Source organism: Suricata suricatta, chromosome 2, assembly GCF_006229205.1.
Source record: "Suricata suricatta isolate VVHF042 chromosome 2, meerkat_22Aug2017_6uvM2_HiC, whole genome shotgun sequence".
NCBI lineage: Eukaryota > Metazoa > Chordata > Mammalia > Carnivora > Herpestidae > Suricata > Suricata suricatta.
The window spans coordinates 59074226-59100093 of NC_043701.1; the positions used below are offsets into that span (position 1 = coordinate 59074226).

At 42.4% G+C, this 25868-nt stretch overlaps 1 protein-coding gene across 1 annotated transcript in view; it reads left to right on the plus strand.

Annotated features, from left to right (window-relative positions):
- The window catches only part of AMPH (amphiphysin), a 232528-nt gene extending 207682 nt beyond the window's left edge, over positions 1-24846 (plus strand). The window contains exons 17-20 of the mRNA XM_029926769.1: positions 12681-12875; positions 14898-15128; positions 17804-17905; positions 23582-24846. Coding sequence (XP_029782629.1) covers positions 12681-12875; positions 14898-15128; positions 17804-17905; positions 23582-23689 — 636 coding nt within the window. The 3' untranslated portion in view covers positions 23690-24846. The remainder of the gene's footprint in view (positions 1-12680; positions 12876-14897; positions 15129-17803; positions 17906-23581) is intronic.
- Positions 24847-25868: the final 1022 nt, after the last annotated feature.

Below are 25868 nucleotides of genomic sequence, written 5' to 3' on the forward strand. Positions count from 1 at the left end.
AGCTTTGCATTGACAGCATGGAACCTGCTTGGGATTTTCTCTTTCTCTCTTTCTCTCTGCCCCTCCTCTGCTCATGCTCTCTCTCTCAAAAAAAAAAAAAACAAAAAAACAAAAAAACAAAAAAACCAAACAGAATTCAAATTCATTGGTTTTTCCAATGAACAAAATTAATAGCTACCAATTACGAAGTAGCTCCTATATCAGACCTGCCTTAAAGATTTATAATATTTTTTAACCAAGGTTGATTTTAAAAATACTTAACACCATGTGGCAGAAGCATCAGCCATCACTAAAACCAGCTTCCCTCATGTTGGGTAAGGAGACATTGGACAGAATTCCTCTTTCTGAAAACACTTGTCTCCTAAAGCTTATAAGTGAACTTTAGAGAATAAAAAACAATTTGGATTCCTTGTGAAATAGAAGGCAATTTGGAGAGTTGTATGAAGAATCCAGGCACCTGCTGAGACCCAGAGGTTATGTGGGAACCACAGGTGTAGCCCATCTGTGAAGCCACCCTGTCTGAGGAGAAAACTTCCAGTAGCTCATTGCTCCATCTTCCTACCACCTGAAAAATGATGATACAAGAAGGCAGCTTAAAGCCATTCACCTTGCCTAATGCTCATCACAGCTGGCTCGTGTCTCCGGGTTGTAAATTGCCATGATTGGGTCAAGTCAGTTCTTCCCCATGCTCTCCCTTTTACATAAGGAAACACCATCCTATAGAATGTAGTTTTGCTCTATCAGGTGGATTTACAGCTTCTTTCTTCTGGTCCTCATAATCTAAGATAATAGGTTATTTTTTTCCAAAGAAAGTTCTCCTCCTTTGCCAGATGTGTGATATTTATTGAAAAGACATAAAAAATTCACCTTGTGTCCTGAGCATTAGTTAATAGGTTGGCGATGGCTGTCATCAGTCAAGAGTGGGTTGATGTGACCTTTTGAGGTCCTTTTTTGGCTGCCAAAATGTCACCACACAGTTATTATATTGAGTCTTGACAATGCATCTCATATGAGGTGAAGGTTGTGGTGGTTTTGTTAAAAAAAAAAGGCAAATATAATTTCAAAAATGGGAAATTTTAACAGTGGTTCACAAAGAAACCTGAGGCTTTCAGGAGAAGTCATTGTTACATCTTTGTTTGTTGTTTTGTTCCCCTCATAGCTAATGTTTTTAGTTTTCCCCTGCAATGCCACATTGCTCCTGTATATCTGCAGGATGCATTTTATATTAATTTACTTCTTTTTTAACATTTATTTATTGTTGAGAGAGACAGAGACAGAGTGTGATTGGAGGAGGGATATAGAGAGAGGGACACAGAATTCAAAGCAGGCTCCAGGCTCTGAGCTGTCAGCACAGAGCTCGATGCAGGGCTTGAACCCACGAACTGAGAGACCAGGACCTGAGCCGAAGTCAGACGCTTAACCAATTGAGCCACCCAGGTACCCTTCTGCAGGAGGCATTTTAAAAGCCAACACTGTTTCTTGTCCAAATGTTTCCATGTTATATAAGTAATGGAAATCATCTTTAGGAAAATAAATGATCAGTATTTGTTTCAGATATATATCGGAGAGTTAGGTTAAGAACCAGATAAAGTTTATACCTGCATTTATTACACTTTGTACTTTTTTCTAAATTTCTGTACTCCTATATTTTGCTCTAATGATTGCACTGGACCAATACCTTTTTTTTCCTATTATTTAAAAATATATATATTGCAATTAAATTTAAGGTTACCATCATTTCTAAAACAGAAATGGGGAGAAGATCAAGGTAAAGATGTTTTTAGAATTGATGGAGAAGCCAATTTTGTCACATAGGAGAGATTTGTCATATAGGAAAGATTTGTCACATAGGAAATCTTGTGCTCTGGCTTGATGTTTTTAACATGTCTGGTTGTAATGAAGTGGGATAAAAAAAAAAAAAAAACCTCCCCTCTTCTCTCAGTGTATATTGGCCAATTTACAAGCCCACATGGAAACCATCCCTGGCCATTAGCACCATTGGATAGCCTGTATAAGACCAGATTGACTCAAATGTTAAAAAGACAACTCTGGGGGCTCTTGAGTGGCTCAGTTGGTTAAGCATTGGACTCAATTTTGGCTCAGGTCATGATCTCATGGTTTGTAGGTTTCAGCCCCACATCTGGCTCTCTGCTGTCAGTGCGGAGTCTGCTTGGGATTCTGTCTCCCTCTCTCTCCCTCTGCCCTCCCCTGCTCACTGATTCTCAGAAAAAAAAAAAAAAAAGACAACACTGCTTAGGCACTAATAACTACCCCTCCCCCACACACCCACATCAATTTCAATTCCTCCCCATGCATCAAAGTCTCAGAGATGAATTCTATTGGCTCAGCCCTTTCGCTTCACAAGGGAGCAAGCTGGTATTTACGGAGTCCACAGATAACATGGAACTGAACTTCCAGACCAGTGGGTGTTACTGTTCTGTATCCACTTCTCACCCATTCTTGATGGCCTGTCCTCTCAACTCCCCCAGGGTAGAAATACCCTTTACATGGAGCACTCCTCATGAGTGGACATAATTAGGAACTATACGTATGATCCATAAATACTGCTTCAAGGAGAATAGAGAAATTACCTCTGATAGATGCTCTTCTGTTCCCCCAAGTCTCAGGTGGCTCAGATGCTTTCTTTGAGAATGACTTTGTGTGTCCTGAAGTGAAAGGCAGTCTTACCAGAACACCAAGGGATGAGGTTAGAGTAAACAGGGGCCATTCTGTAATAGCAGATATCAATTAGTGCTAATATTTGACCTGCATTATCTCAGAGTAGCTTCAGGAAATAGGCTTTCCCTCAATATCATTGTTCCCTTTTACAGATTAAGGAAACTGAGACACAGTTTAAGTGGTTTAACCAAACTGGCACACCCAGAAAGTGATAACATGAAATTCAAATCCTGGCATGTTAATCCATAGATAGCCATCTCTTCACTGCACCAGGTGCTCTGTTTTTGAAAAGAGCAGGCTTTGTAATGGTACATTCATAGGGATGCCTGGGTGGCTCAGTCGGTTAAGCATTCAACTCTTGATTTTGGTTCAGGTCAGGATCTCATGGTTCGTGGATTCGAGCCCTATGTCAGTGCAGAGGCTGCTTTGGATTTTCTCTCTCTCTGCCCAAACCCTTGCACACACACTCTCTCTAAAATAAATAATTTCAAAGTAATTGAAAAGACATTTTAAAAGTTTTTTAAAAGTACATTTGTAGACAAACTTCACATCACATCTACCTAAAGCCATTGGTGGGGGGCACAGCTAGGCTGAAATCTCCCCATGCTGACCCCAGCATGTCCCACCACTAATGCTGAAACTCAGTGGAAGTTCCTGGTTGATAGCTGAAGAATCCAGATGAAAACAGAAATGCTGTGTAGCCTCAGCCTTGAGCTTCTCAGAAGGAACATGTGTTCTAATCCCCCACTTTTTTTTTAATTTAATTTTTATTTTAGAGGGAGAGAATGCAAGTGAGTAAAGAAGGGGCAGAGGGAGAGAGAGAGAATCTTAAGCAAGCTCCATGCTCAGTGAGGAGCCCGACAAAGGGCTTGATCCTATGACCCTGAGATCCTGACCTGAGCTGAAATCAAGAGTCAGAGGCTCAATCGACTGAGCCACCCAGGTGTCCCTAGTCCCCTACTTTGGATGGAAAACAAGTATGAAAGAGGCTGTAACAGACCCCTGAATTGAGAATCTGGAGAATGGTGTTTCATGGCTCAGCAGCAAGGTGGCTTTGGGGAAGTGATTTTACCCTCCTCTGCCAGTGTGCCCTCTCCCCTCTAAGAGTGAGTACCTGCTGAACTATGTGTTCTCTTCCTGTGTTCAAAACTCTACAACTTACTACTTTAAAACAGTAAGCATTTCCAGATCCCTTGTGGTGTCCGCTAGGCAACTGGGCCAACCCACCATGCTAGAGCAGGTTTTACTTACCCATGCCGTGAGCTATTCCAAGCTGCAAAATCAGAGGCTTGGCAGTTGGGTCTTGCACATACCACTCTCAGCTGCCTACCCTTCCTCAAGGTTCAGGCTCCAGTCCATCATCTGGTCGGGTTCCAGGCAGCCCAGAAAGGTACATGTGGTTTTTTAGTAATGTCAAGGTTGAGAGTTTTGCCAACAGACCATGATGACTTTATGGTGATTTGCAGATCACCATTTTTGGTCTAGTCTCTGGGTGTGTCTGGCAGCCAATCCAAGTGTTGGTCCACTCACAAGCAGGCACTTTGAGCGGTGGCAGCAAATGCTTTAATGTATCATTCAAAGATAGATCATGTGGCCAGGCGAGGTCAACTGTTCCTTGTGCTATAAAGGCAGTTTTCTTAAACAGCCTCTTAAACTATGTGCAGGCTGTCCTTTGCAGCCACCTTGGAAACTGGCACTTGCTCACGTCCCCATCTGTGAGAGCCCCCGGTATATCTTTGCTTCGAAAGATAAATCCACTTCTTCTGGGTTGTTCTCTCATAGACTTTGCAAATTAATCTCTAATTAAAACTTTAGTGTCTGAATATGCATCATTATTAGATACTCTGCCATGACCTGAAAGGCCAGACCAATCAAAAATTCATTAACTTTGGCATTTCTGCAAAAGATCTTAAGTTTTAAAGTGTGGAGCTAAGTCTGAGGATGTTGCTATGGTGACCATGTTGCCAGCGACTGAGTTGCTCTGGGACCTCGTTGCTGGCGGTCGATGATGGGACTGCAGGCAATACTCAGAGAATAGATTGAAAAAAGATGATTGAGATGCAGGTCAAGGGGAAGAAAACCACTAAACTCCTTTATTAGGAAGGGATGCGCATAGATCTATCAAATGGAGTTTGTAATAACACCAGGCACCCCGATGGAAAGGAACACCACTGGGGGTCTGGTGTTCCATGGGGAGCTCACCTCTGCAGTCCTACTGAAGGAAAATGAAGACCTGAGCTGTTTTAAATACAGTTTGTGTGAGGAGTACTAGCCACCAGCCTGTGTCTCAGTAGAGGAGTCTCTGGGGTTATAATGATGCTAGCTGCCTCTTAGACTTCTCTTTAAGATGCCTCCGGAGGAAAATCCTGTATTTAGACACAAATGTTTGGATCTTTAGACAAGTTGAGGGCTCAGGTTGGATCCAGTTTAAAGGATGGACAGAAAAAGGCAAGGGTGGCCAATGCCCAGGATTCCCTCGAGGGTATTTATCTCCCTTTGTGATTTTCTAGAGGGACACAGGGGCTCACTCCAACTCCCATGCTGATTAGTGGAAGAATCACAACTAAAACTTGGATCTCCAGTCCTCTCTCCAGTGGTACTGACATTCCATCCTGTTTTCTCACCTGTAAAATGGTGATGTTGGGTTAGATGAGCCCCATGGTCCTTCCAGCTTTGGGATCCTATTCGTTTCTAACATGTGAACATAACCATGAATGTCCGAGTGCTGAATTTCTTAGTATTCTCCATAGTAACTCTGTAGTGCAGAGAGAGGGTAAAGCCATGAGATATAATTTCCCATTACATATCTTTCTAAACAACGCATCTATAGGGCGATCGGCAAAACTAATGTTAGGGAAATTCTACCCAACCAGCCATTCCTCATTATCTTTTTGTCCTATAATTAGCTCTTCATTAAGAGGGATTTTATGCTAGGTTTGCTTAGGTGCCCCATAAATAGTGCATGCATGTGAATAAAGATTTTATTTATAATCTACAAGTCTCATTATAAAGAATGGCATTCCAAGACTACAGGCAGATGCATTAGAGATTATGAAAATACACTCACATTTTTCATCAAGCATCACTTGCTTAGAGTTGTCAGTAGGAAACAGCAAATCCATGGGGCTACTCCACATCTCAAGATCACCTCGAAACTCTGATTGGAGTGGTGCATTGTCTTCTGGGACATGGGATGGTATGACAAAGCCCAGAATGTAGACTTGGACAGTGTCACTCCTGACATGGTGAGTGACTTTATCTCTAAGTATTTTTGACTTGTGCAGAAAATGGGAATGATATCCAATTGGTATGTTGGGCATCTAAATGTGCAATAAATATGAAACACCCAGGGAAATGTCTAAAGAACTCTAGAGTCACAGTAAAGGTCAGGTTCCCCCTGTAGGCTATGGAATGTGCATATGCTGAAACTGTCAAGCAAAAGCCTGCCAGAGATCAGAAGTCTTACTCTCCGTGCTTGGGGTAAATTGGTAAGCCTAGAGTTCAGTGATCTTTTGGGCTAAGTGCCTCTTCCAAGAGCAAGTACTCAGAAGATGGCTACTCTCTGATGCGTAGTATAAAATGCCCTTTAACCAAATGAACAACAAAAGGTACATTACTTACATTCTTTAGTTACCATTTGTGTCACTTGCTCTGGAGTATTTTAATGAAAGTGAAATGTGTCCCCAGAGCATATAACTGAAAATTAAACAAGACACACAAAAACATTAAAAAAAAAATCACAAGAAAATTGCACCCAGTTTCACTATTACCATGTTTTTTTTTTTCATTTTAATGCTCTTTACACTTAAATATACAAAGAAAGTCACCATATCACTGGTACTGTATTCTAGAAGATTAGCCAAGCCCAGAGGAGTTTGCACAAACCAAGGCTTAACAGATCCTTAAAGTATGATAAGAAGCCTGGCCAAGTAAGAACGTGATAGTTTCATTCATCCACTCTGGGTAGAAGGCAACTGGCATCTAGCCCCCCGTGGGGATAGGAGCATCTTTCTGAAGCACCCAGGTCACCCTGGGTCCACTGTGTCTCTCACAGCAGCTCATCCTTTGACACACATATAGGGGCATTCATGACAGATGCCCATGTGTAGACACTTGATGCATCCTTCCCCAGCTCCTGTTCTGGAAAGAACATCTTAAGTCCCCAGATGGGGAGTAAAAGGACTCAAGAAGATGGTTCTGTGTCTACGATTAGGCCTAGAGAGATCTCGCCTAATTTTAAATAATCAAGCAAATCAACACATTTTTAAAATGGCAGAGAGCCTATAGAGAGAGCAACCCAAAAGAAGGAGAACATTGCATTGTGGATACGGAGTTTAAATTTTCTTTAGAGAACAAAATAAGATTAACCAAAATTTTTTGCCCACAAATTCCAAGATGTCCTTCCTTATGTGAAACAAAAAATGAGCGAGGTAGGGAGAAGGTAACCACATTGAAATAAAAAGGGAATTGTTTATGAGGCAGATGGTGTAAGAAACCATTTTAAAAGGAGGAAATGTAATATTAGAATTAAAGTTTGCAAAAGTGGTGAAGACCCGAAGCCACAACATAGAGAATAGATTTTGTGAAAGGACAGATAGGCAGATAGGAGGCGCTCTCCCAACACAAAAAGGAAAATCATAAGCAAAGGGGATAGATGTTGGGGTCAAAGACTGAGGAAAGGACTCACAGATAATTACTGTCCACCTTAAAGGAAGGAATAGCCACTGGAGTGCCTGGGTGGCTCAGTCCATTGAGTGTCTGACCAGTTCAGTCATGATCTCCTGGTTCCTGAGTTCAAGCCCCGTGTCAGGCTCTGTGCTGACAGCTCAGAGCCTGGAGCCTGCTTTGGATTCTGTGTCTCCCTTCTTCCCTCTCTCTCTCTCTCTCTGCCCGTCCCCTGCTCACACTTTGTCTCTCTCTCTCTCTCTCTCTCTCTCTCTCTCTCTCTCTCTCAAAAATAAACATGAAAAAGAAAAAACAAAGTACAAATTACATAGTCATTGATAAAGTTTTTCTAAGAAGCATGATCAGTGTGTTATAAAATAGACAATAAAGCCCCTCTAAGCACAGAAAATGAATAAAAATCAATATGTGAAAATGTTTCCTTTATTATTTTTAAACCCATGGTATCCATTATTTTTTTAACATGGAAATGCCTATTTTCAGTTAGAATAACTGAGCCAATACATAGATGTGGAATTTCATCCTAGGGTTGTCCCCACTCAGACCAGTTTCTGACTTTTCAACTATTGCTCAGAGCTAACGTTGCCAAGAAAACAATGAGTAAATAAAACAAATAAATCACACAAGGTTACACATTCTCGTGTAGCTCGTCACTACTCTTGTCTGGAGGCTCTGGGTCCCCATTGACGTGCTCTCCGGGCACCGTCTCCTGGAGGGCTTGACTGTTTTCCATCATCCTGTTGTGTCTCCCTGCTTTGCAGGATCCGTCTCCCACTGTTGCATTGAATTCATTGCATTCCACTTCTGGGAACTTTGCTGACAGGTGTTTGGAAGGGCTTTGGCACGAGTGCCGGGACCAAAATGCTTTCCATTGAGGAGATTGTTGAGGCAGAAGATCCAGCAGTAAGCTCTCTATGGTGTGATAAAGTGAGAGCCCTTGCAGGTCCTTGTGCTTTTTGTGATGCATGTGCAAATTGCCAATAGTCAGGGTGCCTGGGCTTCAGTGGGCCTTGGGGGTACAGTCAATATGTGCACAAGGGCAGGGAGAACTTTTTTATCTCTTTGCATTAGTTGTTTCCCACCATGAATCTGTTTGGCCAACAGATAGTACAGGTTTTCTTTGATGTTTATTTATTTTTGAGACAGAGTGTGAGCAGGGGAGGGACAGAGAGAGAGAGAGGGAGACAGAATCTGAAGCAGGCTCCAGGCTCTGAGCTGTTAACACAGAGCCCAATGAGGGGCTCAAACCCACAAGCTGTGAGATCATGACCTGAGCTGAAGTCAGATGCTTAACTGACTGAACCACCCAGGCGCCACACAGATAGTATAGTTTTGGTAGAAGTTAAGATTATAATAGTGTTTCCCTGAACATTTGGAGGGACAGGAAAAATTTAACAGCATTGACTGTCATAGGCTTGAAATACTTTCACTAGTTTCAGTCCTCTGGCCTCCCTGATGACGCTTAAACAAACAACAGATAGCAGTCATTAATCATTATGGTATTTCCTAGTGGGTGTAATGTCTCCAGTAGCAAGCAGAGTCCAGAAAATGTTTCCCATTTCTAAATCTACAAATAGCTAACAAATTGGAACCCGTAAAATAACAACAAAAAGAGGGATAATGCTGTCATTGAAAATCGCTTTTTCGATCTGTCTTTGATTTTATCTGGAGCTCACACCTCATCTGAGCAAATGGAGTCCTGTTTTCCATTGTACGTTTATATTGTTCTGTTATTACAGTCAGTAAATATGCATTGGAGATGTTTTGGTAAGAGCAGAAAATGTGGAACAGATTCCAGACATAAAGGAGGATTGGGCATTCTCGATTTTCAGACCAATTCTAGAGACAGAAAGCGAGGAGGGAAGACAAGTAGCAGACAGTCCTCTGTTTCTGAAATATTCTTAAGGTCTGTAAAATCTAAGTGTTCTATTTAGCTAGAGAAATAGGAGTTCATTGCCACAGGACTCAGAGAAGAATGGAGCATGTTAATTTCTTCCCTTTTCCAAGTAGGTCATTTAGAATCATCAGTCTTTCCTCTCTGTAGTCAAAGTGCCTGTTTCCTTGGCCTTTACTAACATTGTTCATTTCAGTCATTTGGTCATTAGTGTTGGCCGTCATTCTTCTAGCCCTTTTCACGTCTGTGACAGATCAGTTCAATTGTCCGACAGGTGGAAACTGGGGTATTTACTCTGTTGAGGTCAGCAACCAGAGCCTGTATAAACAGAACCCTTGGGCTCCACCTGCTGGTGGCTGCCATCACAGCAGCCACACTGTCAAGGTCTAAATCACATCCAGCCAGTGACGCCTGTGTAAGTTATTCAGCGAAGGCAAGGTGATAACATATTGCCAGGTATATCTTGCAATAGTAAGATCTGATACGATGAAATTGATAGCTATTGATAGCCCTAGAGCTAAATCAGGGACTTCTCATTAACATTTATTTTTGTATAGAGAGAGTTTAAGTTATTTTTGGCAACACCATTAATACTTCACAGAAATATATTCTCTTCTGGACATGTATCAGTTCAGTTGAGAGTAAAATCTAGTCACTAATGGTATGTGCTTGGCACATGTATGTATGGAAGGATTTGTGCATAATCGTTTGGAGGAGTAGCCTGTTAAACAACATAATGGTTGCATTTTGATTTTGTGTGTGTGTGTGTGTGTGTGTGTGTGTGTGTGTGGTGCTATATACTGCTCTGTTTGCCCATACCATCTGCATGATATACAGTCCATCTGGTTTGGTGCCACTGAAAACCAGGGAGATACTAACTCCATAGGTGTGATTTTTCAGGCAGATGGAAAGCATAAGTAACTCAGAGTTATGATAACACAATATGCTTTCTACATTTGAGCCTGAAAATCCACTCTGTGCTCACTGTCTTTACATATAGTTTCTGATGTGGAAGAAACTTTGATAGGCTGTCCTTAGGATCCTGGAGAAAGCCATGAATGACTGTTCATTGTCCTTCCTGGAATGAAGACACCCTGCTGATTTATGTTCTGATTATTACTCCTTTGACAACAGCAACAATGCATCCATACAAAAGACGTGTTCATTTAAAACAAAAAATGAAGTTCTCTTACATTTTTTAAACAAACTTTCTATTTAGGGGAATTTTCAGTATTCATCAGAGTCTGAATTCCCACTTTAATCATTGTTAGCCTTTAAATTTGCTTTAAATGCATATGTTACAATTCATATAAAGGATTACTTTTCTGAACACAGTACATTAAAGATGGGGTCAGATAAAAAAAATAAAGAAATGGTACATTATGGTTCATGAGTACATGTTGGATCATTGCACACTTTGTGTGGAGAGCCAAATTCCTGTAATAGAGGCAAGTATATTTCTAGGAATATGAGTAATATTTGGCCAAATAACAAATAGTATAGCTGTTAGCACTGTTTTTCATCCCTAAAGTACAATGTTATGTTGTAGAAAATGTATTCTATGGCAAATTAGTTTTCTCTAGTCTGTTACCTATACATCTGAGTCAGAAGAAGGTTTTTGTTGTGGTGTTTTTATTTTTTTTTTTTTAAGTGTTCTGCTCTGGGGCTGCCTGGGTGGCTCAGTCAGTGGAGCATCTGACTTGAGCTCAGGTCATGATCTCACACTGTGGGCTCAAGCCCCGCCTTGGGCTCTGTGCTGACAGTTCCGGAGCCTGGAGCCTGCTACGGATTCTGTGTCTCCCTCTCTCTCTCTCTGCCCCTCCCCTGCTCGTGCTCTTTTTTTCAAAAATGAATAAACATTAATTTTTTTTTAATGTGCTGCTCTGACCTTAGGTCTGTGGCTTACATTCTCCATCTCCTACTCCTGATGCCCGCTGGGCAGACACTGTCCACTTCCTGTTCTGGGCATTGACAGTCAATATCAGCAGCACTGGAACATTCCTAACCTAACAGGACAAGCTGGGTAGAATTTATTCAATAGAGAAGAGGGACGGCTAACACTAATCACATCAGAGAACAAGATCACTTTTTGAAACGTGTGCTGGGTATATTATATAAGATCAATTGAACATTCTTCTTCCTCAGTCTTTTCTGATTTGAGCTTTGCAAGTCAGGCCTGCCAAACTTATGTTAGCATCTTAGACATGTGCTCTATAACCAATCTGCTCAAAACTAAAACTTCTGATTGCATTTTATTTAATTCTTGCACGTTTTAAATACTACTTAAAGCTCTTTTGACTATGCCCAATCTTAGAAATAAATGTTCTTTTTTGTAATTGTTTATTTTTGAGAGAGAGAGAGAGAGAGAGAGAGAGAGAGCGAGCAGGGGAGGGGCAGAGAGGGAGGGAAACACAGAATCCGAAGCAAGCTCCAGGCTCTGAACTGTCAGCACAGAGCCTGACGCGGGGCTCGGGTCAGATCATGACCTGAGCTGAAGTTGGAAGCTTAAGTGACTGAGCCACCCAGGTGCCCCAAAAGAAATTTTCACTTCTTTTCTCATTATCTTCTCCTATTTAAGGACCCAAAATTTGATTTTTTTATTATAATGCATATTTCATAACAAAAATTATTTTCCCTTCATTCTCAAGAATTCTTATTGAGGAAACTCCCCAATATATATTTTTTCATGAATCTGATTTAGTTTCTGGGACCTTCCCCCTGAAGATTTTAGAGTTTACACTGACATGCAGTTTTCCTAAATTCTGATTTTAGATGGTAACGATGCTTTTATTAACGTAGCTTTCTTCCATGACTCAGGTTTTAGGGGGAGTCCCCTCCCATTTTGTGACTCGGATACCTTCTAGGGCTTTGCCACCATCCATTTTCAGGCGACAAAAATAGAAATAGCTTGGGAAGGGGACCATCAACTCATAAAAGCCTTGTCTCAGGAATGACCTTTGTCAAGTCCATTCATATTCCATCTGCCATATCTGAGCACAAGGGAAGCTGAGGAATGTCCCATCGTGGGGGCTCAGGAAGAGGGGTCATCATTTTCCATGTTTTTAACCAGAAGTGGAGTTGACACACAAGGCTACGCTAGTTTCATGTGTACAATGTAGTGATTTGACGAGTCTGTGGGTTCTGCTCTGCTCACCATCAGCGTACCTACCATCGGTACCCCACAGCGCCATTACACTACCAATGGCCATGTTCCCTGTGCCACGCCTTTTGTTCCTATGGAAGAGAGGTCAGCAATGATGGACAGAAGGCAGACTCCACCACGCTTCGGTCTTGGGCTTCAGCTCTTACAGGGAGCTTGGACATCTGATGAGCCTCAGGAGAGGGGACAGAAGTGGAAGGGCTGGGTCTGACCCTTATGTCCCACGGAAGAACAGACACCACCTGTCCGGTTCCTGGTTTGCAGGTCCTGCCTGGGACGGAGGTTGATGTGACCGTCGGAACCTTGGTTTCGGCTGCTGAGGAGGCCCCTGTGGAGGAGGCAGAGGTGGAGAAGGCAGCTCTTCCCACCGGGGAAGGAGCAGGTGTAGACGCTGACACCACACAGGCCGTAGAGGGTGATGGATCTCAGCCAGAAGAGTCAGAAGCAGCAGTGCCTCAGGTGAGTTCCCAGTGGAATGGAAGTTCCGGGGAGGGGGCGCCAGTTGAAATACTGTTTGCTGGTGGGTGGTGATCACCCCTTTGGGGGCAGGATAGGTCTGTGGCCATTTTGTGGTGGCCTGGCTCACAAAATAGAATTGTATCTACATTAATATATGATATACATAATTACATAATTTTATATATTTTAATTTTTATTTATTATTGTTAATGTTTATATATTTATATATGTAAGCATCTCAGAAAGCATGGACCTGGCATTCTCTCAATGTCAGCATTGCAAGATTCACACAGGCCCCCAGTGATGGAAAAAAAGAATGAAAGATGATGAAAAAGAGAGGTGGAGGGAGAGAATTGACAGAACAATGGGGTTATGGTGTGAATTACATGGGGAAATAGCTGTGCAGGGAGCACTTAGCCTGGTGCCAGGCACTCAGTGAGAACCCAACATTAGTAGTTAAATCATATTATTAGTAGGAATATGTAGGGACTGTTTTTATTATTAGAGTGCCCCCAAATTTACCATTAGGTTCTTTTCATCAACCCACCCCCTGCCATTTGCACGTTCTAAAGGACAGCAGGTCGTTAAATATATACATGAACTTGCCCGATTGGCCCCAGGTCTTCGCTTCTTCAGAGAAGTGTTCAAAGTCAACAAATCTACATATTCCATGATGTGGGGGCTCAAAGCAAAGACAGGTCCTCTCAACCCCACATTTGGTTCTTCTAGATTTCAGGAGGTAACGATGAAAAGTGGGCTCTCCATGTTCTGCTTTGCTTTGTCCTCATTAGTTTACTCAGGAGAGCTGTGCCCCGAATCTCTCCAGGGTTACTCAAAGCTTGAAACTAAATGATCCCTTTGATCACGAGAAAAACCGCAGGTAGTATTGGTATCTGCAGAGGAACCTCCAAAATATGTTCCATTGTTCATGAGGGTTTCCTGTCACGGTGGCAGAAGTGCTTTGGACTCTATTGTTACGCTTGTTGAAAGGGTGTATTATTTTCTCCAGATGGCAGACGGGAAGCGCCCACTGGTATCTGAGGGAATATAGAACTTGACGGGAAAGGCAGGAAACATCTCCAGACTTCCAGTATGCTAGTGAAATTCCTCTTCTTGCCCATCCTTGGTACAAAATACAAGGGAAATCTTGGTCCTCTGGTGCTGCTTTACCCCCGCCCCCCAGAGTGTATCATCCTTGGAGCCCTTGGTGGGAATTAGCATCCTCCAGCTGTCACTGCAATGTGGGCTCCGATGATAGTCAACCAGCAAAGCAGAGGCAGATTTCCTCCAAACACAAGCTGGTTCTGTACCTACAATATGGCTGTAGGCTGTTCAGGAGTCCTGCGGGACTCTGGGAAAAAAGCCATCACAGGAGGTTAAATGTCCTTTCCCAAAGACCTTTCCGGTGTTCGGGGCCATGTGGGTGGCTCAGTTGCTTGAGCCTTCAGCTCTTGGTTTAGATTCTGGTCATGATCTCACAGTTTGTGAGTTCGAGCCCCACACCGGACTCCATGCTGACAGGCGCACCCTGCTTGGAATTCTCATCTTCTCCCTCTCTCTGCCCCTCCTCCCTCTCTCAAAATACATAAGTAAACTAAAAAAACAAAATAAAACAAAACAGTGTTAGTATTTAGTGGGACAGTGGTGGATCGTGGCAAAAATGAGGCCATTCCAGGAACCCTACTACCTTCTTTTTCAGGACTGCCTCCCCACCCTGACATGACCACGTCTCCTACCCTCTTCCCAGTTTGCACAGAAGCCCCCCTCTCAGCAAACTGTCTGACTGCTCAGGGGTCCAGAAATCAATCCTACCAAGGCTTCCTGTCTCAGGAGAGATAAGAAGGGAGGCCATGTCAGGAGGAAGGTCCTGCAAGGTTTGGGCCAGGTTTGGGGAACAGCAGGCACTTTGTTGAGTAGAGGAGGTGGGAAGGTGGGAGCCACAGAGGGTATGCTGGGGACAGAAGCAGCGTATGAGTCTTTCTTCCCAGCCCCTGCTCTGCACCATCATTTTTCTTCCTGCAGGAGAAGGTCATCCCTTCGGTCGTCATAGAGCCCGCCTCCAACCATGAAGGGGAGGAACATGAACCAGCTGAAGTGGCGGAGCCCCAGGAGACCCCCACGGCCGCGGCTGCCACCAGCGAGCCGCCAGAGCAGGCTGCAGAGCCCAGGGCGGGCGAGGACTCGCAGCCCGTGCCTTCCGCCCCCCCTGCGAGCCAGGCGGCTCAGGAAGTGCCTCCCGGCTTCCTCTACAAGGTCCGGTGGCCACTTGTCCTTCCTCTGCTTTGAGGCCCTTTTGCTGGAAACTTTGATTTTCGGATGTTTACTTTTGCCTTTTGCAATATGTATTCTTTCTCTCTACTGGAGGGAAGAAAGGTCCAAATTAATGGGATGAGGGTTTTGGGTGACACCATCCAATGCCTACTTATGAGCTTTCAAAATTCAGCTCTTTTCTTTGGCAAACATTAAATTTTAGTGTGGTTTTGAGGGTGGGAGTGGAGGGGAATAGTCCTTTTTCTTTTTTTAAAATGTTTATTTTTGAGAGAGAGCGTGCATATGCAAGCAGGGGAGGGGCAGAGAGAGGGAGGGAGACAGAGGATCTAAAGTGGGCCCTGTTCTAACAGTGCAGATGTGGGGCTCGAACCCACAAACCGTGAGATCATGACCTATGCTGAAGTTGGACACGTAATCAACTGGCCCCTGGTCATGTTTTTTTTCTCTCTCTGCTCATTAGAGACCAACTGTTGCATTGCTACTTCAGATGGGGGCAGGGCAGGTGGAGTGGATTTATGAATGAGTCCTGGGGAGGGACAGTTAAACATGTTAGTGAGAGCATGTGTCCGCTGTGTGGTAAGCAGAACACAAGTCAAGGAGGAGGTGCCCTGCACAGCCAGCCTCCCTGGGGCCACCCCCGCTCCCCCCACTGACTGCAGCGGCCTGGGGGAACATCACGCCTCTCTCTGCTCCTCGCTTTCTCAGCAGCAAAGCCACTTTGGGAATAAGATCCTCATTTCCAGCTCTGACATTTTATCACGCTGGATGCAAAATACAGCCAGCCGCTTTACCTCAGGCGGTGGGGCCGAGGGGAGGGACATGGGAGAAGGGTGACGGTCCATGACGGAATGGCTGTTCTAGCTGGGTGAGGAGTATGTGGGTCATGATATGCTTCTCTCTACTTTTGTTTTTTAAAAATTTTTAACTAAATCTTTCTAAAACAGGGGAGAGAAAGGGTAGGTGGAGAGGAGAGATATTATTTAAGGGTATAAACTTCCAATGAGTAGTAGCTAAGCCGTAGACAGCATAGTGAACACAGACAACAATATTGTGTTATCCTCAAACTTGCTCAGAGACTAGATCTTAATTATTCCAACCACTAGAAGGAAATGGTAATTAGGTAACATAATAGAGGTGCTAAGTATTGCTACATTGGCATCATATTAGAGTATATAAATATCAAATCAACATGTTGTATAACAAATTTGCATAATATTTGTCAAATACATTTCAATTTTAATTTTTATTTATGATTGTATTTCAATTTATTTTATTTTACTTTTTTAATTTTGTATTTATTTTTGAGAGACATAGAGAGACAGAGCAAGCAGGGGAGGGTCAGAGAGAGAGGGAGACACAGAATCCAAGGCAAGCTTCAGGCTCTGAGCTAGCTGTCAGCACAGAGCCTGATGCGGGGCTTGAACCCACGAACGGTGGGATCATGACCTGAGCCAAAGTCGGACATTCAACCAACTGAGCCACCCAGACGCCCCTGTATTTCAGTTTTTAAATTTTACCTCATTACTTAAGTAATCTCTACCTCCACCTTGGGACTCGAACTCATGACCCCAAGATCAGGAGTCACATGCTCATCCGACTGAGCCAGCCAGGCACCCCAAATATATTTCAGTGTTGTTTTAATATTTTGTTTGTTTTTGAGAGACAGAGAGAGACAGAACATGAGCAGGGGAGGGGCAGAGAGAGAGGGAGACAGAGAATCTGAAACAGGCTCCAGGCTCTGAGCTGTCAGCACAGAGCCTGAAGCAGGGCTGGAACCCACGAACTGTGAGATCATGACCTGAGCTGAAGCCAGACATTTAACCGACTGAGCCATGCAGGTGCCCCTATATCTCAGTTTAAAAAAAAAAAAAAAAAGAAAAGAAAAGAAAAGAGAAAGAAAAACTGATTGGCATGGTTTAAAAGGTAAGATAGGGAAGGAAGTTTATATAGGAATTGATCACAGAGTTTAAATAGTAATTCCCATATAACATGGGAGGTGATTTTTCCAGTCTGTAATTACATGACAAAAGTGGAATGAGAGGCACTTCCCACCAGGTATTTTTAGTTCAAGTTTAAAAATGAACAGTAATAAAGCATTCGTGATAATGAAATGTAAATCTCTAACAAAAAAGGGACGAATTGAAATTTGACAAAAGCACTATATTTCAACTCTTGAAGAAGGTATTATATTACTTACTCAATGTACATCCAAATTGCTTCACTGTCAGTCTTCAAGAACTGGTTGTTTTAAGTAAATAGGACTTCTTCCTCTGTTTAGAGGTCTTCTTCCTTGAGGTATGTTAGGATCATTGTCTTTTTTATCCAGCTTGGAGAGGCTTTTACAAGTAGCTGTTGGTAATCTGGTTGGGAGACTTCAATGTTACACTTCCTTTCTTTTTAAAATTAGTGAATTCAGGGCTCCTGGGTGACTCGGTCAGCTAAACATCGACTTCGGTACAGGTCATGATCTCACGGTTTGTGGATTTGAGCCCCGCATCAGGCTCTGTGCTGACAGCTTGGAACCCGGAGTATGCTTCAGATTCTGTTTCTCCCTTTCTCTGCCTCTCCCCCACTCATGCTCTCTCTCTCAAAAATAAATAAATATTTAAAAAATTTAGTAAAATAAAATTAGTAAATTATTTTAAAATCTTTTGCAGGTGGAAACACTGCACGATTTTGAGGCAGCGAATTCTGATGAACTTACCTTACAAAGGGGTGACGTGGTTTTGGTGGTCCCCTCAGATTCAGAAGCTGACCAGGTAAAGAGTGAAATTGAAAGGTCCTATGGGTTGTGTTGGGTTTTTTTCTGAGGGTCCGATGGACACAGTGACTTGCTTCCTGAAGACATTTCTATTTTCTGAGGTGCGCAGGGCAGCTTCAGAACGGGCTTATCAGTGCAGGACATGGCTAACGGAAGCTTTTTCGGACATCTCTTTTAGAGGCTGCCATATTGTTTCTTTTTGATACAAATAGATGAATATTTCTTATTTTGCATCTACTTTATAAGGATGTTGTTTCTGAAAAATCAGTGTTTAGGACATGTGGCCCCTGTTCACATGCACTAAAAGTCTTCAAATGTAGTTGCCTCGGGGAATGTGGAGATTGGCCAGGAAAGAACATGGGGGAAATTTCTGGAGATGGAAATGTTGTCTATCTGAATAGGGGTGTAGATTACATGTGTATATGCATTTGTCAAAACTACACCGTACATTTAAATGATGTTTGCATTACCTAGTATTTAAGTTATACCTCAATTTTAAAAGACAAAAAAAAAATCACCTTTGAGCATAGGATTCTGATGTGAAGATGCTAAGAATTCCATTTTGTTCTTATTCATGGGATTTGTGAACCCCTAAATAGTATGCCAGATGTATAAATGTGCCTGTTAACATGTTTTTCTGGAGAGAAGAGCTATAATCCATAATCTTCTCAAGGAGGTTTCCAAGCCTTTTACACCAAAAAATAAGTTACGACTTTAGAGGTTAAGGCTTCCCAAGTCCCACATTTTGTTCTTTCTCTTGATAGGACACTTAGCAAGATAGAACAGGTGGTTGAGCAAAGTCTTGACCTCAATAAAATTAAATTATATATGAATAATAACAATACAGGGTTAAAAGCTCTATTAAAAATTAAAATTATACTTCTGAATAATCTGTGGACTACCTAAATCACAGTGTAAATTAGAAAAATATTTCCTAGTTTACTATCAATTTCTAAATTTTCAGCCCAAGAAAATAAAGAGATCAAATTAAGTACAAAGCACACAGGACAGAAATAATAAAGATAAATTCACAGATGAATGCAATGAAATGCATGCAATGGAGAAAACTAATAAATCCAAAAGTTAGTTCTTTGAAAGGGTCAGTAAAATGATTAAATGCTCAGATACACTCTTCAATGCAAAGAGTGGCAAAGCACTAATTGTGTCTACATGTCTCAAAATTATATAAGCGAATTATTTTTTGCATTAATCATAAGTTATCTTTTAAAAAGATTAAGAGGAAACAACTAATCTTCCATCTACCAACATGTTCACCATTTCCTCTGCTCTTTCTGGTTCTTCTAATAGATATGAGTTTCCACCTGGTCTCACTTCTTTTCTGCCTAAAAAGTTTTCTTTTCTTTTCTTTTTTTTTTTTACTATTCTATTTTAGAACACTTTTTCTTTTCCTTTCTTTTTTTTTTTAAAGAGACTTTATGTTTAAGTAATCTCTACATTCGACCTGAGGTTCAAACTCACAACCCCAAGTTCAAGAGTCACATGCTCCACTGACTGACCCAGCCAGGTGCCCCTACCTGAAAAATTTTCTTTACCAGTTCCTACGAGTCTAATCTGCTTATCTGGAATACTCTCAGCTTCTGCTTATCTGAAAATGTCTTTCTTCATCTTCATTTTTAAAGATATTTTCCCAAGAGGAAGAATTCTGAGTTGACATTTTTCTTTCAACTCTTTACAGATACCACTTCATTGTTTCCTGTTTTCTGCTGTTTATGACTAGAAATCAGCTGCCATTTGTTTTACATTGTTTCTGGGTATAGATTGTGACTTTTTCCCGTGACTGCTGTTAAGAATTTCAATATAATGTGCTTATTAGCTCTTGTTTGTTTGTTTTTTCATTTGTTTTCGGGATTCACTGAGCTGATTTGTAACCTGATATCTTCCATTACATTTGGAAGACTTGGGACACCTGGGTGGCTCAGTCGGTTAAGCATCTGACTTCGGCTCAGAGCCGTTGGTGGATTCCAGCCCTGCATCAGGCTCTGTGCTGACAGCTCCGAGCGTGGAGCCTGCTTCAGATTCTGTGTCTCTTTCTCTCTCTGCCTCTACCCCACTCACACTCTGTCTCTTCCTCTCAAAAAATAAATAAACATTAAAAAATTTTTTTTGTATAAAAAGAAGACTTTCAGCTAATATTTCTTAAATTCTTCTCTCGCCTCATTCTCTTTCTCCTCTTTTTGGGAGTCCCTAATTATATGTTGGACTTCTTGATGTCTAAGACTGTTCTCTTTCGTTCCATGTGTAATTCTCTCTGGAACTCAGGTTGGATAATTTCTATTGATTTGTCTTCAAGTTCAGTGACCCTTTCTTCTGCTACTTTGAATTTGGTGTTAAGCTTATCCAGTGACTTTTTTCATTTCAGATGCTGTACTTGACACAATTCTATAATGTTCATGTTGGTTTTATATTTAGTTGCCATTTCTTTCCTGAGATTTCCCATCTAGTCTTTCAATACTGCTATCTTTCAATGTAAGCACATGAACATATTTATGAAAGCCGCAGTAATGTCTTACTGCTAATTCCAAAAGCTAGGCCATTGCAGCACACATTTATATCGATTGCCTTTTATCTTCAGGGGATGTTTCCTCTTTTTTCTCATATCTAGTAATTTTTTAAAATTTCTTTTTATCATTTATTTTTGAGAGAGAGACAAAGAGAGAGCACTAGCAGGGGAGGGGCAAAGAGAGAGAGAGACACAGAATCCAAAGCAGGCTCTAGGCTCTGAGCTGTCAGCACAGAGCCCAATTCAGGGTTTGAACTTGAGAACCACGAGATCATGACGAAAGTTGAAGTCAGATGCTTAACCGACTGAGCCACCCAGGCACCTGTCCAGTAACTTTTTTTTTATACTGGACACATTGTAGAGTCTGGATTCAGTTTTCCATCTCTGAAGCTTGTTTCCTTTTCCTCTAGCAAATTCGGATAATTCACTTGAATTCATGTTTGTCTTATACTTTGTTAGGGTGGGTCCGTTTCAATTTTGCCTTTACTTTGAGGATGAACTTTTAGTCCTGAGATATCATTTACTTCCGAGAATGGCCCTTCTGAAATTTTAGTAGAAAGCCTCAAGATTGACCAAGCCTCCAAACTCTAAACTCTGTGTCCTCTTCATGGGCAGTGCTGAAACGTCTCTTCAGCTCTTTTGCCCCCGTTTGCTTTCTCCTTGGGGGACCCCTTGTATATTCACAGGTTATGGGGCAGCTCAGGATTTCAGGGGAGTTTCTCTGCATGCTTGGGAACCCGCCTCTGTTGATCTCTTCTTTTCAAGATACTCCCCGTAACAATGCAGCTGATCTTGGGGGGCGGGGCCAATGTCTTATCAGCCCAGATCCCACCCAGTGCAATTTCCTCCTTTCAAGGGTTAGGTCATCCCCAACTTTTGCCTGCTTTTGGTCACTGCCAGTGCCTTCAAATAGTTGTTATATATGTCAACCCCATTATTTGTCACAACCCCATTCTGTAAACCTGTCTTACGTATTTTATGTTATTTCTATATGCAAATAGTTGCATATGTGTATACATATGTATATGTGGATATGTATAAATACATAGTTATTCTAGTGGCTATAATTGTTCTGTGCAGAAGCAGCTTTCTGACGCAAGCTATTTGGCCGTTACCAAAACTGTAAGTCTCGTCTGCCACGTAGTTTAAGCAGTTAAAATTTAATTTTCCCAATTTGCCTCAGCTCAAGATTGATCTTGGCTAATATTTTTCGCTTTACTATATAAATTGTGTTTCAGAATATACGTGTTGGAATATATCTTGATGATGAGTGTGTACCAGTCCTGAACTTTTTTTCTTTATTGAAACAATTTTAAAATGCATGACTCTACTTGGCTTCATTAGATTTTTTTCACTCATTGTAAATAAAGTCAAATATAGACACTCGTGGGGGAAATATGGCCTTTTAGATGCTTACCGGAGCTTTAGAAAAAATTTAGTTATCATCCTTTACGTTAAGTATAACTTTGCCCTTCACATCCATAACATCATAATCTTCAAGAGGACACTTCTCTTCTGAGCTAGGATATTATCAGGTATTTTATTGAGTCATTGTTTCCTCAGGGTTTTTTTTTCCACCTTCAAAAATTGGCCTGTCTACATGCTTATATTGCTTGTCTGTATAACAGCATCAATTTATAGCCTCAGATTACATCAAGAGGGAATGTATTCAGCCTCTTTATTAATTTTTGAAACCTCATTTTATCTGATGTACTTGAACTATACCGGGAATTGCTTCAGATGAAATCTGCCCATCTTTCATCCTAAGTGGGATCTCTTTCGTGAATTGGTTAACATAATGAAGACGAGTCACTTCCCACTAGTTTTGCATTATATGGTCTGTAGGTTTCATGCTGTTCCTTCCACTCCACCTTTCCCAGCCAGGCTCTGCTCATCTGCCATAGCCAAGGGCACATGGCAGCCTTCATCCTCAGTTTCACCTGTCTCCCGAGCCATACACAGGAGGTCCCTTTACCATCCTGTGGCTAACTGTCTTCATGTTTATGAAGGTACCCCTGTAAGACAGACAAATGTTTATGAGGAACACTTTACAAAGAGCATAGGAATGTTTCCAACAAGAATGGCATGACAGTGACCTGCTTTGTATTTCATGTAACTTGAAAAATGAGATACTGTCTCAGCAACAACAAACACAACGGTGGCTTCAGGGAACCCTTGTCAGGCAGTTATTTGAGAAGCCTCGTATGTGGTGCTTTATTTGGGTCACATGATGTGACCTGGGGCACAGAGTTCTTCCTCTAGGCAGGTGGTTCAGGATGAAATACTAGACCTTCCGTGGCCTCGCCAGCACTATATCTTGACCTGCGTCCTTAAGCCATTTCCTCCCTGTGACCTACAGGATAAAGTTCTGCGCACGACGCGTTTGTACGTGGTATTTTCCTTTTTGCACTGGCTGTCATTCTAATCCTTTTCTCTTCCTTAAGAACTCCTGTCATAATCCAGTTAACATCAATGAACAACATACAAAATTGTACTATTTGTATTACCTTTCATTAGCCACACTAGACCCAGAAATAAATGATTTTAAACGTTTATTGTTATTATTACTTTTTTAAGTTTATTTTGAGAGAGTGTGAGTGCGAGTGGGGGGCAGTCAGAGAGAGAGGGAGAGAGAGAGAGAATCAGACGCAGTCTCTAAGCACTGTCAGTGTGGAGCTGAGGCAGGATCCATGAGATCACGACCTGAGCCGAAATCATGAGTCTGCCGCCTAACTGACTGAATCACTCAGGTTCAATAACTTATTGTTATTTGTTTACCTAACAACTTATTTGGGATGAGCCTTCCCACTGTTCTCAGACACCGGTTTATGTATAGTATAACATCGTGGTGCAATATCACAACACTAAATTATTTCGGGGGGTGCCTGGGTAGCTCAACCTGTTAAAACATCGGACTCTTGATCGCAGTTCAAGTCATGCTTTCACGGTTTCATGGGCTCAGCACTGACAGCCTGTAGCCTGCTTGGGATTCTCTCTCTCTCTCTCTTTCTCTCTCAGCCCTTCCCCACTTGTGCGCTCTCTGACTCAAAATAAATAAATAAAACAGATATGTAAATTACTGTGTTAATTCTTGGCAGTAAAAATTTCCCCAGTGGTTTGTTGGACCTTGAAAACCCTGTCTTTGTCTTGCAGGATGCAGGCTGGCTGGTAGGAGTGAAGGAATCAGACTGGCTTCAGTATAGAGACCTTGCCGCTTACAAAGGCCTCTTTCCAGAGAACTTCACCCGGCGCCTGGAATAGGGCCAGACATGGTAGAAAGAGCCTGATCATCAGGTTTTTAAACCTGCGGGAAAACCCGAAGAGTTCACTTTTGCTGTTACACTCTTAATGATTTACAGGCTGGGTGTCAGACAAAGCTTGGAAAGATATATCAATGGAGCATGTGTGCAAAAAAAAAAAAAATGTAAGAGAGAAAAAAGGAAATTACAGCTAAAGTCCTCACTGGTTCCCACATTCTGGTTCCCACGTTCTTGATGAACAGGTGTATGTGTGCTTTGTCCAAGCTGTGAAGACTCTTGTACTTGATCCCCTCCAGAGTTGAAGTAGCTTTCTCCAGACCAGAACCTTAATTTCTCTGCACCAAGTATTGAGCGGCTGTCCCCCAGAAGACGTGATGAGTTACCCTATAGTACAAGATTCTCTTACTCCCTTGCACAGGTGTGGACAAGTGCTCGCTCTCTCCCCCTTTCAAGTTTACCGTGTTTAAAATGAAACCGTTGCACACATTTTCAGTGGTCTTCCCCACCACCTCTGTGTATGTGTAAGGACACGCAGGCACACACCCTACTTCCCATCTCTTCCCCGATCTATGTGTATGCGCAGCGCAAGGCTACATATACATAGTTGCTTTTCGCTTTCTTTCGTTCCATCCGGAGCTCTCTGCGCCTCTCAAGTGTCATTGATACATGCATTGCCCTGGCTCTGTCTGGCATTTACAGTTGCAGTTTTGCCTCCGGGCAAAACCAGCCATCCCATTGCCAAAACAGTCAACAGTATCTGTGTTTTGTAATGTGTGTTTTTTCAGGATGCCATGACAACTAGCATGGCAGCGCTGCTGTCCCTTGGAGAAAGCCCGCCTCGTGATCTAGGTGTCCAGCTGCCGTGGCTCGAGGTGCTGGCTGGGATGAGCAGCTATGGAGTGTTAACTTCTGCCTTTCTAAGATTGGCTGCCTGATGGGGCATAAGTATCCACCCCCAAAGAACACTATATATATATTTAAAAAAAAAAAAAGCTCCTCTATATTTCCAACTCTTTATATTTATGCGACTCATCTTCCCAGATTGTCCCGAAACAAGATAGGTGGTGTATGCTGTATCCACAAATCATCTGTAATGATTATGTTTTCAGTGCTGTGTCATTCCAAATAAACCATTGGTAACCTCCAGCAATTATCCTACTTCCTTCTGCGGAGTCCTTTGTTTGGGGAAGTTTGTTTCACTGCTTGAAATGCGTATTGTTGGAGTTGTTATTTGTGCAGAAGTATGCTTGTTCCTCCGGGTCGTGTTCTGTAGCCCGCCTCCCTTCCTCCCTCCCAGTCATTGCTGGTCACTCGGTGCCCCTGCTGTCCAGCAATCACTACAGCACAAATAACAGCTCTGAGCACAGAGGCCCCTCGGAGGTGCCGGCTCTGACCGTCTGTGCATCACCGAAAATCTGACGACCTTCATCATCCGCAATTTTCCTTTCACACCAGCCTCATCTTTTGGTCACTTTTCTTTCTGACATGTTCATGTTCATAGGGACATACAAACAAAGAGACCCCATGCAATAGAAAAGTCATTTACGGGGCCTTGTTTATGGAAGGGAGTTCTGAAACAAACAAACAAACAAAAATCCTTCATCTGATTTACCCTTTTCTGCCGGCACGATCCTGTACGCAATGTCTGCTGGTCCAGAATCGGCAACATCAGACTTCTGAATCTGGTCCGTGGTTCTGATTCATGGCTTTAGTTCCCTTAGCACATTCCTTTCATGCTTCTTAATAGGGAAATAGCGGTTACTGAGCCAGGATTTTCCCAGGGCTGCTTTGCAGGGAAGTTGATTCATCATGACTGCTACATTTGTGCCAGAAAATAACAGTAGAGCCTGGTGGCATAGCCGGTAACTTTGCACTTAAGTGACGGTGATGTAAGATGAGTCGTAGAAAGCCACTCCTGACGTTCGAGTTCGCAGGACTGGGTAAAGTGGAGACTGAAATTGTAATAGTTTTTTTTTTCCTTGTTTTATTTTGAGGGAGACAGAGACAGTGTGAGCAGGGGAGGGCCAGAGAGAGATGCAGACACAGAATGCGAAGCAGGCTGCAGGCTCCGAGCTGTCAGCACAGAGCCGGATGCGGGGCTGAAATTCATGAACTGTGAGATGGTAACCTGACCTAAAGTCGGACGCTTAACCGACTGAGCCCCCCAGGTGCCCCTGAAA